This window comes from Ostrea edulis, chromosome 9, assembly GCF_947568905.1.
Source record: "Ostrea edulis chromosome 9, xbOstEdul1.1, whole genome shotgun sequence".
Taxonomy (NCBI): Eukaryota; Metazoa; Mollusca; class Bivalvia; order Ostreida; family Ostreidae; genus Ostrea; species Ostrea edulis.
The window spans coordinates 1,486,822-1,505,801 of record NC_079172.1 but is presented as its reverse complement, the minus strand read 5'-3'; the positions used below and the strand labels follow the sequence as shown (position 1 = coordinate 1,505,801).

The 18,980-nt window shown below is 38.8% G+C and overlaps 1 protein-coding gene and 1 long non-coding RNA gene across 2 annotated transcripts; one reads left to right on the top strand and one right to left on the bottom strand.

The window, feature by feature from the left end:
- Window positions 1-1,585: 1,585 nt before the first annotated feature.
- Window positions 1,586-13,740, bottom strand: LOC130049976 (uncharacterized). Its single transcript, XR_008798320.1, has 5 exons — window positions 13,237-13,740; window positions 9,562-9,667; window positions 6,300-6,418; window positions 5,160-5,668; window positions 1,586-1,682 (listed from the first exon to the last, which is right to left on the bottom strand). It is a non-coding gene; the product is annotated as an uncharacterized LOC130049976 (long non-coding RNA).
- Window positions 3,528-6,269, top strand: LOC125660919 (uncharacterized). The gene is made up of 2 exons (XM_056148234.1): window positions 3,528-3,765; window positions 4,005-6,269. The coding sequence occupies exon 2, from the start codon at window positions 4,036-4,038 to the stop codon at window positions 5,695-5,697; it is 1,662 nt and encodes a 553-aa protein (XP_056004209.1). The 5' UTR covers window positions 3,528-3,765; window positions 4,005-4,035; the 3' UTR covers window positions 5,698-6,269.
- Window positions 13,741-18,980: the final 5,240 nt, after the last annotated feature.

Sequence of the window (18,980 nt, the reverse complement as noted above, 5' to 3'; positions counted from 1 at the left end):
GGAAATCATACCACAATCCTACTGAAGAAGCTGGAAGACCTGACTTCTAAAAAACCTAGGAAGGAATACACTCCAGATTACACTGCTAACCCGTGCTACACGTGTGGAGAAACAGGACATTGGTCGCCGGATTGCCCACAGAAAACAGATTATCCGCAGACCAGTAAGAAATCGTGGTCGGCAGATTCTCAACAGACCAGCAAGAAAACCAAACAAAAGGATCCTTGCTTCAAATGCGGAAAAATAGGACACTGGATTAGTGAGTGTCCAGAAGAACAAGCGGAGATAGATGCGATGATTGGACCCGTACCTGGCTCAAAACCCCCTGTGAAGAGAGAATACACACCGTTAGAGATGTGGAATCCGCCCGCACCTACTGAAGAACGGCCAAAAAAGAAGAAGAAACTCAGCAGAAAGTAATGGACTGTGTTTGAACTGTTATGCTTATTGAACTGTTTTTATGTTTATTGAATTGTTTTGCATTGTTCTATGCTTGTACCATTGTTCTTTAATAAACATGTCAACTTAAAACCTTGTGTTATTCTTTAGATTTAATACACTGTTATTCTTTTAGATTTAATACACAGGATTTCACTGGATTTTCAGAAAAATAGCAGGAACTCATTCCAGGAACTCAAAGCGAAAGTACCGCATCATAGACCAGCGGCCATAGGCCAACCTATTCACCCGCTCTACAACCCCTGCTGGGGTTGACCCCGTCCTAGTGCACTCCGTTGACCCCAACACCGCTTGACCAATCAAAAACGCCCTTACTTGACCTCATTTGCATAAAAAGTGCACTCAGTTGACCTCCCTATCGGGACGCGTTATACTACTACGGTGCATCTTTATAATTCTCACGTAAAAGATTTATTCCCTATGTTGGCCCAGCCTATTTCATGGAGTAGGAGGGGGGGGGGGGGGGGGGGGGGGGGGGGCAATCTGGAGAAACAAATCTGCACTACCCAAGGATTAATCATGGTTTTCGTATACATTTGAAAAGAAAATTCTAAACAACGAGATGTTTGTAAAACACATCTGTCCCCCATGGTGCAAAATTGAAAAGGGTGATACATGCATATTCTCAATTGATATTAGTACCTTAAATTCAAAATACTGAGTAGACAATATCTTCCTAGATGTATGTCAAGAGTGGAATTACCATGTGACCTAAAACTCAATAGGGGTCATCTGCTCCTTATGTTGTACCGCTGTACCAAGTTTGGTGTCAATCAAGCAAATCATTCTTAAAATATAGGATATAATATATTACAATGTCCAGTTCAATCCCTGGCCTTTGACCTTGTGACCTCAAAATCAATAGGGGTAATCTTCTCCTGAAGATGCACCAGTGTACTAAATCTGATGTCTGTCAATCAAAGGATTCTCAAGAAATTGAGCTGACAGTATATTCCTATGTCCAGTTTGACCCTTAACCTTTGACCGCATGGCTTCAAAATCAAATAGGGTCGTCTTCTCCTCAAGATGTACCAGGTTTAATGTCTGTCAAGCAAAGGGTTCTCAAGATATTGAGCGGACAGTATATTCCTAAACTATTTATGAAATAAAACGCAAACACGCAATATAGGATAAGCTCGCATGCGCGAGTACAACAGAAGTTTAATCCTACGCGTGTAAATGTACATAGATATCCGGAGGTTCATTGTTCCACTCAACTCAATCTACAACAGAAAAAAGAGTAATAATACAAAAACATGTAACGTATTTCATGTCATTTCCTCACTAGAGGGCGCCTGATACAAAAACATGTAACGTATTTCATGTCATATCCTCACTAGAGGACGCGTGATGCAAGCTTCACTCACACTTCACACATACACAGGTAATTTACCTATTGTTTATCTGTACACAGGTAAGCTTTCTATTTACAGGGAATGGATGATATTAAGTGAAAGCTTGAGTGACGAGCCCTCTGGTACATGTAAGACAATTATTTCATTAAGCAATGTAATCTGATTCACTGATAAGAAAAATAGCTGGCGTGTGGATTCAAATTGTTGAATTTTAAAGCAAACTTTGTGTGCCATTAAAACGACAGAAACACTTCAATCCCGGATATATGGTTTCCGATCATTTTTTATGAACTTTATGTTTACATTTCCGAAATCAAAGTCGCATATCATTTCACCCCCACCCCCCAGTCCGTGAGGATCCTAGATAGAATATATCCCTAGTACCCCTTGCTTGTCGTAAGAGGTGATTAAATGAAGCGGTCATTCGGATATGACCGGAAAAACTGAGGCCCCGTATCACAGCAAAGATCCCTCCCTTTTCAAAGGCCAAAGCTCCGAGCATAGGCCCAAATTCCGCAGCCCTTTGTCGGCAATGGTAATATTTCTATACTATACGCCTGAAAATTTCTCGAGAGGGACGCCTACACAATACCCCCCCCCCCCCCCCCCCCCCCCCCCCCCAACACTAGGTGAAAGGTGAAGACAACGAACAGTGATCAATCTCATAACTACTATACAAGCAATACAAAATTGAAAATAGAGAGATGTGCAAACACGGATCCCTGGATATACCAGAGATGGAATCGGGTACCTAGGAGGAGTAAGCATCCCCTGTTGACCGGTCACATCCGCCGTCAGCCTCATATCCCGGAGTTATCCGTAGTCAAAATTAGTGTGCCAAGAACGGCCTAACAATCGGTATAAAACAAGTCAGACAGCATTTAAACCCAATGTATTATAGCTCTACACATGCGAGAATCTCCTAAAGTATGTAAAATTCTGATTAGCGTGTTCAGTTTATTGTCAGTATACACAAAAGTTTGTAAACTTCTTCTTGCCGTGTTAAATTCATTGTTAGTATACAGAAAAGTCTGCTTAATATATAGGTAGTGATTGTTCCTTAACTAAGCGCTCAATGGGACTTTGTTTATTTCTGTGAAAGTCACACGTCACTCACATACATGTAAGTTTGTTTGGAATTTTACACGAGATATAAATAGCGAGAAGAAATTTACAACGTCGCGCCAGTATAGTCTTTGGCACGATAAACAACCCTCAATGTAAACTAGTCTTTGGCACGATAAACAACCCTCAATGTAAACTAGTCTTTGGCACGGTAAACAACCCTCAATGCAAACTAGTCTTTGGCACGATAAACAACCCTCAATGCAAACTAGTCTTTGGCACGGTAAACAACCCTCAATGTAAACTAGTCTTTGGCACGGTAAACAACCCTCAATGCAAACTAGTCTTTGGCACGATAAACAACCCTCAATGCAAACTAGTCTTTGGCACGGTAAACAACCCTCAATGTAAACTAGTCTTTGGCACGGTAAACAACCCTCAATGCAAACTAGTCTTTGGCACGATAAACAACCCTCAATGCAAACTAGTCTTTGGCACCAAAAACCCCCTCAATGTTACGTCCGTAAGTACTTCACCTAAATCAGGAGTTGTCTCTATATAGAACGCTGTCCAAACTGAGACAGTAGTAGTGATTACTATATGACCCCCCCCCCCCCCCCCCCCCCCCCACACACACACAGAGAGATATTGATATTGCGAAGTATTTTTCTACACGGACTACAATGAAGGTATTTATACATACATTGAAACAATTCTATCTTCTGACGTCAATGTTGACATCGCTACCCAGTATGATCTAGGTCAAAACAAACTTTAAAACTCTATTTAAATAGATAATGTATACAGGCTGACGCACCGCACAAATATTTAATCACAGGACTAGACGGAAGGTCGATATAACAGGGAGGCCATGTTGGATTTTCAGGTGAGACAAACTTAATATTTATATTTGTGTGATCAATAAGATAGATCTGCTCATTTTTAAAATAATTTCACATAACTCTCAAGATGGTGGGGGTGGGGGTGGGGAGGTGGAGGTATTCAAAATGCATAGACGTCTCTGATATAAATGATGGCAGTTTATACAGCATACTGTAATTCTAGCTGGTCATGTGTTTCAATATGTCAAACTCTTTAATTAAGATATCCTAATTTAATTAACAGTGAACTCCTCATGTGACCCCGGACATCAGAAATGGACCCGTTCCGCAGAGCCCAGATTATCCTATTGTGTGACCTCTGTAAAACTGCCCACCTACAGAGTCACTGTGAACGTTGTCATATAAATCTATGCCAGACCTGTGTTGGGAAGCACCTCTCGGATTCGTCTATAAGACACAAAGTCGTGCCCTATAAATACAGAAAATCTCTTAACTACTCAACATGTCCAGACCACGCCGACGAACTCTGTAAAAATTACTGTGAGAAATGTGACATTCCTGTCTGTTCTACCTGCGTCTCCTCAAGTAAACATGAAGGTCACGATACATCAGATATTCTGGAAAAACTCTGCGCTAAAACAGAAAGTTTACAGAAAGATCTGGACGAACTCGAGACCAGAATTTACCCGCGATATGAAGAAATGGCCTCCGATGTCCAAACTGAGAAAGTCGAGTTAGAAACAAATTACGGAGAACTAACAACAATTGCCGATCAACAAGGAGAAATCTTACACCGGCAGATCACCGCCATTGTCAACCAGCGGAAATCCGACATTCAGGAGATGAAAAACAAACACCTATCTACCCTGAATAAAAATACAGAAGAAATCACACAGAAAATGGCGGAACTCAAACAGATCATGTCTGACTTGAAATCAATCCTAAAATCAAATGACGTCTCCTTAACCTCTACTTACAAATCTAGGAATTCCGAATTTAGAACATTACCGCCTACAGTCCGAGTTACAGCACCGAGTCTCTCTCCTCAGAAAATAAACAAAGATCAGCTCAATGAAATGTTTGGTTCTCTGTCGCCATTATCCATTAACACAGAACATGGCGACACAATCAAGTCAGCAGAAGCTGTATCGTCTCCTCCAGTCAAACCACTGCTTGATGAGCCGAGCGTCACCGCCGCCATAGACACTGGGTATAACAATCTATACAGTGTTAGCTGTCTGAGTGAAGATCAAGTCTGGACACGCGGGAATAACGACACCATGAATCTGCTCAACCTCCAGAGTGAACTACTGACATCAATACAAACCAAGTCAGGGTACGAACCGGGGGACATAACAGTGACACGGGACGGAGATCTTGTTTATACTGACTATAGAGATAACACTATAAACTTGATAAAGAATAAACAGATACAGACCGTGATCACACTACAGGGGTGGAAACCTCTCTCTGTCTGCTGTACCGCGGCTAACGATCTCCTGGTTACCATGGAGAGTGATGATTACATACAATCCAAAGTCGTGCGTTACTCCGGCTCCACAGAGAAACAAAGCATTCAGTTTGATGATCAGGGTCGTCCTCTCTACTCATCTGGTGGTTATATCAATAAATACCTCAGTGAGAACAAGAACCTGGATATCTGTGTGGCTGACTGTGACGCTAGAGCAGTAGTGGTGGTCAATCAGTCAGGAAAACTCCGATTTAGATACACTGGTCATCCCTCTAATACCGAGCAATCATTTAAACCATACGGCATCACTACAGACAGCCAGAGTCACATCCTGACAGCAGACCGTCACAATGACCGTATCCACATCCTAGATCAGGACGGACAGTTCCTCCGTTACATTCACTGTGGTTTATACACTCCATTAGGTTTATGTGTGAACATCAGAGACAACCTCTTTGTGGCTGAGCCTGTCACTGCTAAAGTGAAGAAAATCCAATATCTATAAACACAGTGTTAATTACACAGCTCTACAGTGTTAATTACACATCTAAAAACCCTGTTCATTACACATCTAAACACAGTGTTAATTGCATCTTTGTGTTTATTACAGCTGCTTGTTGATTACAGCCCTGTGTTAATTACAGCCCCATGTTAATTACAGCCCTGTGTTAATTACAGCCCTGTGTCTGTGATGTGTAATTAACATGTACTTGTGTTTGTGAGTTTAACTGATAGAACATTAGTCTCTCACTGCTGTTTAGTAATTATATCTTACAATATCTGTATTATTATATCTAATCTTAGTATACTAATTAATAATTAGATTGTGTTACTAGTTAATTATCTATATACAATTAGACACATGTTAATCATGAAATGTAAATAAAGGTCAATCAGTTCTTGTGATGTACTAAGTCACTTTGTCAGTATTTTGTGTGTAGCCTTGAATTATAGTACATCTATACATGTACACATATACTTGTTTGTGTGTGATAAACTACTAATTATTCTGTTAATTATGTATTTCAATATGTGTTTGATTTTACAATGTATATATTAGATAAACATGATACAGAGTTCAGTCTTACATTATTACTGAGTACTTACTTAGATTTGTAGTACTGTAACAGAGAGTGACCCCAAACGTCCAGTCTTCATCATAGATCTTCAGATTCAAGGTCACAGTCTTCTGTTGACCATCAATAACATCACAACACTCCACAGTCCTACAAAACACAAAGTGTAATTATATCTAACTGTATTGTCAACAATTGTCTGTATTTCAGAACTTAATTATCTTACAAAATGTCCAGTCTATTACAGTGTGGTATATTTACATGTTTATATATATGTAAATGTAACAGGAAGGAAAAACTTGTGGTTCAACTGGAAATCAAATCCAAGACCCCTGTATTACTAATGAGGTGTTCTAACTATTGATCTACAGTGACCGGTCTATCAGAGACCCCTGTATTACTAATCAGGTGTTCTAACTATTGAGCTACAGTGACCGGTGTATCAGAGACCCCTGTATTACTAATCAGGTGCTTTAACTATTGAGCTACCGTGTCCGGTCTACCTGAGATTCATGTATTACTAGTATGGTGCTCTAACTATTGAGCTACAGTGACCTGTCTGTCCGAGATGCCTGTATTACTAGTCAGGTGTTCTAACTATTGAGCTACAGTGACCGGTCTATCAGAGACCCCTGTATTACTAATCAGGTGTTTTAACTATTGAGTTACAGTGGCCGGTCTATCAGAGACCCGTGTATTACTAGTCAGATTTTCTAACCACGGAGCTATCCAGATCGATATCCATGGTTCATCTTAACATCAGCCTATGGATAGGTCAATAGTTAGAGCACATGATTTGTAATACAGGGGTCTCTGAAAAACTGGTCACCTAACTAGTAATACAGGGGTCTCTGAAAAACTGGGCACCTAACTAGTAATACAGGGGTCTCAGATAGACCGGTCACGGTAGCTCAATGGTTAGAACACCTGACTAGTAATACAGGGGTCTCAGATAGACGGTCATGGTAGCTCAATGGTTAAAGCAACTGACTAGTAATATAGGGGTCTTGGATAGACTGGCCATGGTAGCTCAATGGTAAGAGCACCTGACTAGTACAACAGGGGTCTCTGATAGACCGCTCACAGTAGTTCAATTGTTAGATCACTTGACTAGTAATACAAGGGTCTCCGAAAGATCGGTCACGGTAGCTCAATGGTTAAAGCAACTGACTAGTAATACAGGGGTCTCTAATACACCGGTCAAGGTAGTTCAATGACTGGAGCACGTGACTAGTAATACAGGGGTTTCAGATAGACCCGTCATGGTAGCTCAATTGTTAGAGCACCTGACTAGTACAACAGGGGTCTCTGATAGACCGGTCATGGTAGCTCAATGGTTAGAGCACCTGACTTGTACAACATGGGTCTCTGATAGACCAGTCATGGTAGCTCAATTGTTATATCACCTGACTAGTAGTACAGGGATCTCTAATAGACCGGTCATGGTAGCTCAATGGTTAGAGCACCTTAATAGTAATACAAGGGTGTACGATAGACTAATCATGGTAGCTCAATGATTAGAGCACCTGACTAGTACAACAGGGGTCTCCGATAGACCGGTAATGGTAGCTCAATGCTGAAAGCAACTGACTAGTAATACAGGGGTCTCTGATAGACCAGTCATGGTAGCTCAATGGTTAGAGCACCTGACTAGTAATACTGGGATCTCAGATAGACCGGTCATGGTAGCTCAATAGCTTTTTTTTTGGTAGCTCAATAGTTAAAACACCTGACTCACACAGGGGTCTAAGATAAACCGGTCACAGTAGCTCAATGACTGGAGCATGTGACTAGTAATACAGGGGTTTCTGATACACCAGTCATGGTAGCTCAATGGTTAGAGCCCCTGACTAGTACAACAGGAGTCCCTGATAGACCGGTCATGGTAGCTCAATGGATAGAGCACCTAACTAGTAATACAAGGGTCTCCGATAGATCGGTCACGGTAGCTCAATGGTTAAAGCAACTGACTAGTACAACAGGGGTCTCTGATAGACCGGTCATGTGGTAGCTTTATGGTTAGAACACCTGACTAGTAATACAAGGGTCTCCGAAAGATCGGTCACGGTAGCTCAATGGTTAAAGCAACTGACTAGTAATACAGGGGTCTCTAATACACCGGTCAAGGTAGCTCAATGACTGGAGCACGTGACTAGTAATACAGGGGTTTCGGATAGACCCGTCATGGTTGTTCAATGGTTAGAGCACCTGACTAATGAAAGAAAGTAAAAGTGATCAAGTTCACATACCCCACGCTCCAACATTGCTTAACAATGTCTCACATAATGAATGGTAATGCTATGCATTGCTGCAAGAACAGCACAGACGGGCTCAAAATTCAAAAGGGGCATAACTCCAAGAAAAATAATTGAATCAGAATTTTCTGGGAATATGCACATCTACACAGTGTGTCCTTATTAACTACAAATTTTCATCAAATTCTGTTAAGCGATCTCTGAGGAATTGTACTGACAACAACAGGACAGAAGGACTCAAAATTCTAAGTTCAAAAGGGACAATCAGACACTGCACGAAAAGTTGCGTTTAATATAAAATTAAACACCAATTATACCCAAATTAAATGTCAAATTTAAACGTAAAATACACATTTAATAGAAAATTAAATGTCAAATTTACTTTGCATTTCCAGTGGCGTATAATTTTCCGTAAACGCCGAAATTTAATGACGTTTAATGTCGATTTATGAAATATAATATCTGTAAACGCCAAATTTTATGCAGTGCAGAATTTCCTGGGAATATGCACATCTACACAGCATGTTTCTATTAACTACAAAGATTCACGAAATGATGTTGAGTGTTCTCAGAGGAGTTCCGCTGACAAGAAAGGTTCAACAGCACTTACGAAGATGTCATTTAAGTGTTTTACACACCAATACTATATAACATGTTTGGCATCGCCCTGAGGTCAGAACCCCTACCCCAGGGATCATGAAATTTACAATTTTGATAGAGGCTTTCCTGCTCTACATCCCTATGCATTTAGTTTTTCTTACACATGCATAGTCGTAAAGAAGATTTATTGAAAATTGGTCAAATTTGGGCAGTTTTTGCCCCGCCCCTAAAGCCACAGGAGTCCAGGAATTCTGAAATTTACAATTTATTTCCCCGTTGTCTTGAAGATGTTAACACACCTAACACGACAGGCAACACATGACAACGGATGCAGACCAATTGCAATAGGTCATCTGAGTTTCATCAAAAATATTAATGCTATATTACATATGCCCTGGCCATTTCATGGAACATTTACATGTAATTCCATTAACAAACCTGGCATTTTGAACACCAGTAGAGCTATCCAGGTCCTGCAATATATGTCAGAGTCTCGGGAAAATTATCCTCATCAATCAACAGCACGTCTCCAGTAACCGCTACCCTACAATATTTATTCTCATATTAAATATTGGTTAACCACAAACTGATCCTTTACACCATTATATCATGCTTTTAGATCACAAATTTATACTCAAAAGATCGATACAATGATACTGAATGTATCAAAATGAGACCAAACCAGTGCACATCTGTGAATACCGAGTCCTACAAGTTCTATGAAAGCTCTATCTTAAATAGTTCAGGAGATAACAAGAGGTACTGTGATCAATGCTCACTAAGAATATCCTCGGCTTACCCCAATCTCCCAAAAGGGTGTTCCATGCGATGAAAAAAGCCGTTAAAGAATTTAAATGGAAACCATATTGCTACTTCGATGTCCAGTGCACTTGACCTTTGACCTTTTGACCCCAAAATCGATAGGAAACATCTTCATTCCATGGGTAGTCCATATGTATGATATGGTGACTGTAGATGGAATGGATAACGCTTTAGAGCCCGGAAACCATATTGCTACTTCAATGTCCAGTGCGCGTGACCTTTGACATTTTGACCCCAAAATCGATAGGGAACATCTTCATTCCATGGGTAGTCCATATGTATGATATGGTGACTGTAGGTGGAAAGGATAACACTTTAGAGCCCAGAAACCATATTGCTACTTCAATGTCCAATGCGCTTGACCTGTGACCTTTTGACCCCAAAATCGATAGGGAACATCTTCATCCCATGGGTAGTCCATATGTATGACATGGTGACTGTAGGTGGAAAGGATAACGCTTTTAAGCCCGGAAACCATATTGCTACTTTGATGTCCAGTGCGCTTGACCTTTTGACCCCAAAATCGATAGGGAACATCTTCATCCCATGGGTAGTCCATATGTATGACATGGTGACTGTAGGTGGAAAGTATAACGCTTTTAAGCCCGGAAACCATATTGCTACTTCGATGTCCAGTGCGCTTGACCTTTGACCTTTTGACCCCAAAATCGATAGGGAACATCTTCATCCCATGGGTAGTCCATATATATATGGTGACGGTCGGTGGAAAGGATAATGCTTTAGAGCCCAAAAACCATTGCGTCTACAGACGGACAGACAGACAGACGGACAACCCGATTCCAGTATACCCCCCCCCCCCCCCCCCCCACAACTTGTTGCGGGGGGTATAATGAAGAGGTCAGATTCTTATTAAAAGTAGATTTAGGTCATAAGTTCAAACACTAAAGCAAAGTCTTGCCATAAAAATCTATACACAAAATATAAAAGCTTTTTCCTTAAATAGTTTAGAAGATATTAACTAGGCCATTTTTTGGGGAAAGTAGGTGGAGGTCAAAAGATCAAATGTGATTGTACCACAAGGTCATCTTGTCAACAAGAAAACCTATAAACAAAATATGAAAGCCCTACCTTGAATACTATTGAAAATATTTGGTAGGTTACATTTTCTTGAAATAAGGTCAAATTTCAAGGTCACAAAGTCAAAGGTTATAGTATGAAAAAATAGGTTTTGTCATAAAAATTTAAATACAAAATATGTTCAGGAGATATTGAATAGGTCAGAATGATCAAACTCCCAGGTCAAGGTCAAACTTCACAAAATAAGGTCTTTCCATAAAGAATCTATATACAAACAAGAGGCCCTTGGGCCACATCGCTCACCTGAGTCACGTTGGTTCACATCAGAAGACTTTCCATATATTTGCATGTAAACCCGTAGTCCCTATTATGGCGCCAACCTACCCCTGGAGGCCATGGTTTTTGCAAACTTGAATCTACAATATGTCATGTAAATTTGAACTTCTTTGGCCCACTAGTTCTTGAGAAGAAGATTTTTAAAGATTTTTCCTATATATTTGTATGTAAAAATTTGATCCCCCCTTGTGGCCCCATCCTACCCCCATGGGCCATGATTTGAACAAACTTCAATCTGCACTATGTCAGAAATCTTTCATGTAAATATCAGCTTTTCTGGCTCAGTGGTTCTTGAGAAGAAGATTTTTAAAGATTTTCCGTATATATTTGTATGTAAAACTTTGATCCCCTATTGTGGCCCCATCCTACCCCAGGGGGCCATGATTTGAACAAACTTAACTCTACACTATGTTAGGAAGCTTTCATGTAAATATCTAGCTCAGTGGTTCTTGGGCAGACGATTTTTAAAGATTGTCCCTATATATTTGTATGTAAAACTTTGATTCCCTATTGTGGCAACATCCAACCCCCAGGGGCAATGATTTTAACAAACTTGAATCTGCACTATATCAGATTTTTAAAGATTGTCCCTATATATTGTTTTTCCAATAAATTTGTATATAAAACTATATCAGAAAGCTTTCATATAAATCTCAGCTTTTCTGGTTCAGTGGTTCTTGAGAAGAAGATTTTTAAAGATTTTTCCTATAAATTTGTATGTAAAACTTTTATGCCCCCCTTCAATCTCCGGGGTCCATGATTATGAATAAACAGTAGAAAATTACAGTGTTATTTATAATTGTATGTTTATACTTGTTAATCAATTAGTTTCCAACATTCTAAGGGGGGGGGGGGGGGGGGGGGGTCTTAGTGAAAACTATTTGTTTTTTGTGAAACATTGAACATTTGATCTCACCCCTTACTTGCGTGATATGTGATCAAAGGCTATTCAACAAGAGGCTCATGGGCCTCATCGCTCATCCGAGTCACCTTGGCCCATGATTTTTACAAACTTTAATCTGCATTATGTCAGGAAACTTTCATGTAAATTTGTACTTTCCTGGCACAGGGGTTCATGAGAAGAAGATTTTCAAAAACTGTACCTATATATTCGCATGTAAAACTTTGATCCCCTATTGTGGCCCTACCCTACTCCTGTGGGTTTTGGTTTGAACAAAATGAAATTTGCACTGTTAGAAAGCTTTGATGTAAATTTCAACTCTTCTAGCCCAGTGATTCTTGAGAAGAACTTTTTAAACAACCCCACCCTATTTTAGCATTTTAGTGATCATTTCCTTTGAAGGGGGCATGACCCTTCATTTGAACAAACTTAAATGATCTTCACCCAAGGATGCTTTTTCCCCGAGTTTGGTTTGAAATTGGCCAGTGGTTCTGGAGAGGAAGTCAAAAATGTAAAAAGTTTACCGACGGATAGACAGATGACAGACAACAGGCGATCAGAATCAGGTGAGCTAAAGCAGTTGAAATAAGCAATTTTTCCTTCTGTAAAGTACATGTTCTGAGTGTCCTTGACTTTTCAAAAATGACCTTGAACCAAACGTCCCGTCCCAAGAACTATTGCTGATCAATTTCTGATGAATGGTTTAGGAGACAGGAATCAAAAACTGTTGAAATAAGGAACTTTTATTTTCTGAGTGACCTTGGCCTTTCCACAATGACCTTGAGAGACTTTGGTCCACAAGTCCTTACCTGAGCATTTGTGATCAATTTCTGATCAAAAGTTTAGGAGATATGAGGTGGAACAGACATGACAGAGAATATATTAATGCTCCTCAATTTTTTTTGGGATCATAAAAGTTTACATAAGAAAGGACGGATGGACTACAGATAAGGGGAGATAAAAAAAGCTCACATGAGCTTAGATTTCAAGTGAACTAAAAAGGAAAACAAAATTACCAGCTCCATACAAAAGGCTATCTCCAAAAATGGATCAGATCTGATGGTAAGAGAACTGCTTTCTGCTTCTGCTCCATCAGCAGGGTGTCAACATCTTAAGGTCCAGAAAGCTGAAAAACCAAAGTAGCATTGAGTGCTGGAATCACCAGAAATCAGACAGGCAAGTAAAATTGTCTGCAGGTTGAAAATGCTCAGTAAATTTTTTGAAGAGAATTTTGTCAAGCGACTTTGTTCTCCGTTTCATGATAGAATATGAATAAGGCCAACGATAAAAATTGTTGAGTTTCCGCTAATGTTCCAGAAAAAAATAGGGTAGGAAGGTAGGAAATAAATTATTTTTTTTTTTTTAAATTTTATTTTTTCAAAGTATGCAAAAACATTGTAAACTCTAACAAGTGTAGTATAGGAAGGAGGAGAAAATCTTTGGCTGGACCGGGAATCGAACCTGGGACCCCTGCATTACTAGGCAGGTGCTCTAACCATTGAGCTATCCAGGCCAATATCCAGTCCATAGAGCCCTAATTACTACATTCCTCCCTCCTTAAGATCAATTATAATTTTATAATTGTCTTTCAATATCAACCCAGGTTCTTTTTGCCCCTGACAGGCCAACCTGCACCATTAGGGGTGGTCAACGGTACCAAATGTAGTATGGGAAGGAGAAAATCTTTGGCTGGACCCCTGCATTTCTAGTCAGGTGCTCTAACCACTGAGCTATCCAGGCCGATATCCACGGTCCGTATAGCCCTAATTACTGCACAAGTTAAATGTTCTATTGAATTTTATACTTTCAAAATAAAATTTTGCTTAAATTGCATTGCAAGGTGAAGATAACGAACAGTGATCAATCTCATAACTCCTATAAGCAATACAAAATAGATAGTTGGGCAAACACGGACCCCTGGACACACCAGAGGTGGGATCAGGTGCCTAGGAGGAGTAAGCATCCCCTGTTGACCGGTCACACCCGCTGTGAGCCCCATATCCTTTCAATCATAACATTTCACCTGTTATTGGCTGAGGATTATTTCCAGATGTTTTATAAGAAACTATATTTTTCAATGAAACATATCTAGCATAAAACAACAAAAGTTAACTCCTCTATGCCACTATGCTCTACAAGTACCAGATATATTGTTTCTACATTTAGATTGGTTGTCATAGGAATACTTCTATTGGATATGTTTGACAGGAAAATAATGTGATGGTTTTGAAAAAATATATTAAATCATCACCAAAATATCAACATCATTAACATATTTTAAGTTTATTAATACATTTCTGAATGTATTTTCACAATCTAAATGGAACAAGGGTAGGAAGACAGTCTGGGCAGATCCCACTTATCCTAATGGGATCCAACTCTCTTCCAGCTAAAACTTTTTACCGGACATAAATTTTTATTTTAAAAACAATCTGCACATCTTTTTTTCCTCTCGGCTCTCACCAGCCATCAACAACTCGGATGCGCTCACTGCGTTATTTGCGACCGTTTTCATAGTGTTTTCAGTTAGAACTGCAGCAGAAACCAAGGATGTGCATACAAATTTGACAGACTGGACATTCATGTCTGTCACTCTGCATCATGACCTCCATATAAAACTAGGGTCCCCGTCTAATGCCCATTGAAATGATAGCATAAGACAGTGCATGGCTATAAATAGCCACCGTCTAAAAACAACATAGGAGTTGTCAATTTTAACAAAAGAAAGTCTTCTATGAAAACATGACACTTGGCAGAGTCTCTCGACCGTCTGTTAACTTCAATTGTTAAATCATTGTTGCGTGAGCACGCATGGAGGTACTAGCCACTGGATCAACCATCATCCATGCTGTTAGTTAGAAACATTATCAATGTTGTTTAAACGCTTGACACAAAACCATGCAATTTTGTATATCATTAAAGCGTTTGAATGACTTCATCTCAATGTCTAACTAAACCGAAAACCAAGAACCGGGAATACATTTTTTCCGGGAAAATGACGATTTTTGTTTTAAATATCAAAAAAAAAATCTAGGGTCGGGGCTATAATTTAGGGTCAGTCGGGTTAGCGGAAACACAACACATTTTATCAGTGGCCTAAGAACTCTGCAACGCAGGGCATATGCTTCCTTAATGAATTTATACTAGCTTTTCTATGAAGTCCAGTAGTGACCTTGACCTTCAGGACCCCAAAATCAACGCATACAAATAATTTCAGATAAATTGTTAAAAACATACTTTATAACCTTAGAGTTTAATCCCAAAGAGGCCCTTAGGCCACATCACTCACCCGAGTTACCTTGCTCTTGGTCAGCTGTTTTGATTTTCAAATTTTTTTGTATTTTAAATCATTATTCCTATGAAATATGTTGACTCTATTTTGTTGCCCCACCTAGCCCCGAAGTTCACGACATAAAGCAAACTTAAATTCACACAACACAGGAATGCCTCAATACCATATGACTATTCTGTAAAACATTCAGGTCATTATACATGTATGTATACAAAATATGAAAGTTCTACCTAAACCGGTCAGTAGATCAAACTCTAATGTCAAGGTCACAAGGTGAAAAACTTTATGGCCATAAAAAAGAATGCAAATATGAGAGCTCCACTGCTCATTATTCAAAAGTTATGAGGAAGATTAAAATTTCAGACAGACAGGACAAAAACAATTCCACCCCATCCTTAGTCAGGGTCATAAAAAAACCTTGTTTTCACACAACTTGGGGACATTTGCATTTGGATATGATTTAGTGTGGCCCTGCTCCTCTTGAAAAGTCTTTGTTTTAATAAATTTTCTGCATATTACCATATAAAACTCCGATTTCATATTGTGCCCCCACCCTACCCCTGGGGTCCTTGTGTTCAACTTCAATTTGAATTAAATGCAGCTACTTGCATATTAATAGTGAGTGCAGTGCTCTGGCTCATGCTGCAAGCTCCAATGACTAAAGAGCACAGAATAATCCGAGCTAAATCTGAACCTATAACTGAGGATCATCCCAGAAGTCCCTTGTCAAAAATGGCGGAGATCTCGAAAAGTCACACTTTGGATTATATGAATTTCTTTGAAAGGATATGTTAAGATTCCTACAGAGACTTTAAGAATTGGGCGATATTCAGAGAGGAGTGGTTTTCTGAGGGGACGATTTGGAGAAGTTTCACTGTATAATTTCCCCTTTCAAGTTGACACGCTGCTTCATTTGAACAAACATGAATCCCCTTTTCCCAAGAATGTTTTGTGGCAAGATAAAAATCCTTCCCTGCTCAAAGGCCATAAGCGCCGAGCATAGACCTAAATTTTGCAGCCCTTCGCCGGAACTGATGATGTCTCCATGAGTGAAATTTTGTTGAGAGGGGTGTTTAACGAATCGATATACAATTGACAGACGGTGACAACGAACGGGCAGATCAATTGCAAAAGATCACCTGAGTGACTAAGGTGACCTAACAATGCATTCCTGGTGAGTCAGGTACAGAGAATCTACTGCTAATATAAAGAGAAGATAACAAACAGTGATCATGCAATTTTTATAAATTCCACAAAGTATACACAATTAAGAGAAGGACAATTTATACTTAAAGGTATATATTATAATTGTAAGTAAACTGAGGCAATACATGTGTTATGAGTTATGAGATTGGTCGTTGTTCGTTATCTTCACCTTGCATGTGGTTATGTCTTTAACTAGTAATCGTAGCCAAATTCAAAGAATTCAAATAGCATTATAACTCTAAACTTAGATGATTTGAAAGTGCTGCATTGTAATTTATCTAGTCTAAGGGAGATAACTGTAATATCTGCTTTCATGCTCTCTACAGTCTGAACTTATGAGAAAATTGAATACTTCTCTTGAATCTTCTTTGTAAAATTCCCATGGATTACTACATCTCAGCAAGATCACAGTTATATTTATTAAAGCGTTCAGCCTCTACCAGCACTCCAGCAGGTAATGATGGGCTGAGGAAAAGTCATCTATCCATCATCAACCACTGTCTCTACAAATATCCAGCAATAAGTTATGAATTAAACTTCAGAATGTAAATGAGGCTGATATGAGTCACAAATATTGCCAGCTTAGGAAAAATGAGTTTCCACGTGCCACCCTTGTTTAGAGCAATAGGTAACCACCGACCTGGACAGTGCTGCTGGTCAAGGGGCAAATTCCGCCCGTACGAAAATTTGCTCACGTAATTTTTAAAATTTCCTGTCGTACCCATAATTCTGAAAGTCCAGCTAGATTTTTAACAACAAATCCTATGGAAAATACTGGCGTACCTGAGGCGTACTCCGGGCGTAATTTAGCTTGAATTATGCAAATTAGTACGTCTAGATTTAAAAGTACGCCTTTAAAAAGAAAATACGCCTCAACTAGGAAATACGTCTCTAGCGAAAATACACCCGTACAAAAAACAACAAATCCTATGAAAAATACTGGCGTACTTTAGCTTGAATTATGCAAATTAGTACGTCTAGATTAATAAGTACGCCTTTAAAAAGAAAATACGCCTCAACTAGGAAATGCGTCTCTAGCAAAAATACACCCGTACAAAAACCCTCCAATTGTAGAAAGTACGCCTCAATAAGGAAATACGTCTTTAGCGAAAATACGCCTCATCAACAGTCAAGGTAAAAAAATTACATATACAGGAGTCTACTTGTGGCCTGCATATTTAGTAACTCCTATAACGGAATACAAGATTGAAAAAGTAATGAACACAATAACTGACAGGTATTTGAAAATTGGAACTGTATTTAACAATACATAATTATGCCTGTGTAACAGATTAAATTTTTCATCAGTTGACAAGTACATTAATAATAATCATATAACTAACAAAGGAGATTGTACAGATGTATAGTAGTTTTAAATATTTCTAATAATATATGTAATATGTAGTTCAATAAGTAATTAACACAAATTCATAATGATCCTAAGGATGCAAACAAATTTTTAAAATGATAAAAAATAGACACATTATACATGCGATATTAAAATTCAAATACATTTCATGGAGTAGAGTTGAATTTTTTCCAATGATTTGTCAGTTTATGTCCCATAGAGTAAATTTGTAAAAGGTTAATTACAAGGGGGTGCTATATCTGTAACAATTTTTGGACATTATATGAAACTTACAACAGTTACCATGTAATATTTCACAAAATTGACAATTATACCAATTTGAAATAGAAAGATAAAAAATTCTATCTGCCCATCGATGCGCATTCATTTTCCCCCCATGCGTATAGATATGTAAAACGCAAAATATTCATTAACATAACAGATTGATTTCTGACAAAGATTTGAATTTAGGTTATAAACATAATCAAAATGAAATTATACAATTAAAATCAGAGCTTAATTAATATTTTAAAACAATAGATCATGATGACTAGAAATAAACTGTAATAAGATTACTGTTAAGCACTATGGTAATTCCGAACCACAGCAAATAATGCATATATATACTCTCCTTTGAATCCACAAATCATCAAACACTGAATCTTTGAGAAAAGACCATAGGCTAAGAGCGTTGAGATTTTGAATAGCACAGTCATCATTATTAGAGCAGTTGATTAAAAATAAATCTCAAAGAATTACATTCGAAATTTTGTTATTTGGCACAAGCACACGAGTATGACAGTAGGGTTCTTTCGAGTTGCTTACTGGCACAGGCTTATTTTAACTGCAAGGTACTGAGGTGTTGCTGACAGAGGTTAACACATCTTGACCATTAAGTACAACTGATTTATTGT

Coding starts and splice junctions, on each gene's coding strand:
- LOC125660919 (XM_056148234.1), top strand. CDS start 4,036: ATGGACCCGTTCCGCAGAGCCCAGATTATCCTATTGTGTGACCTCTGT.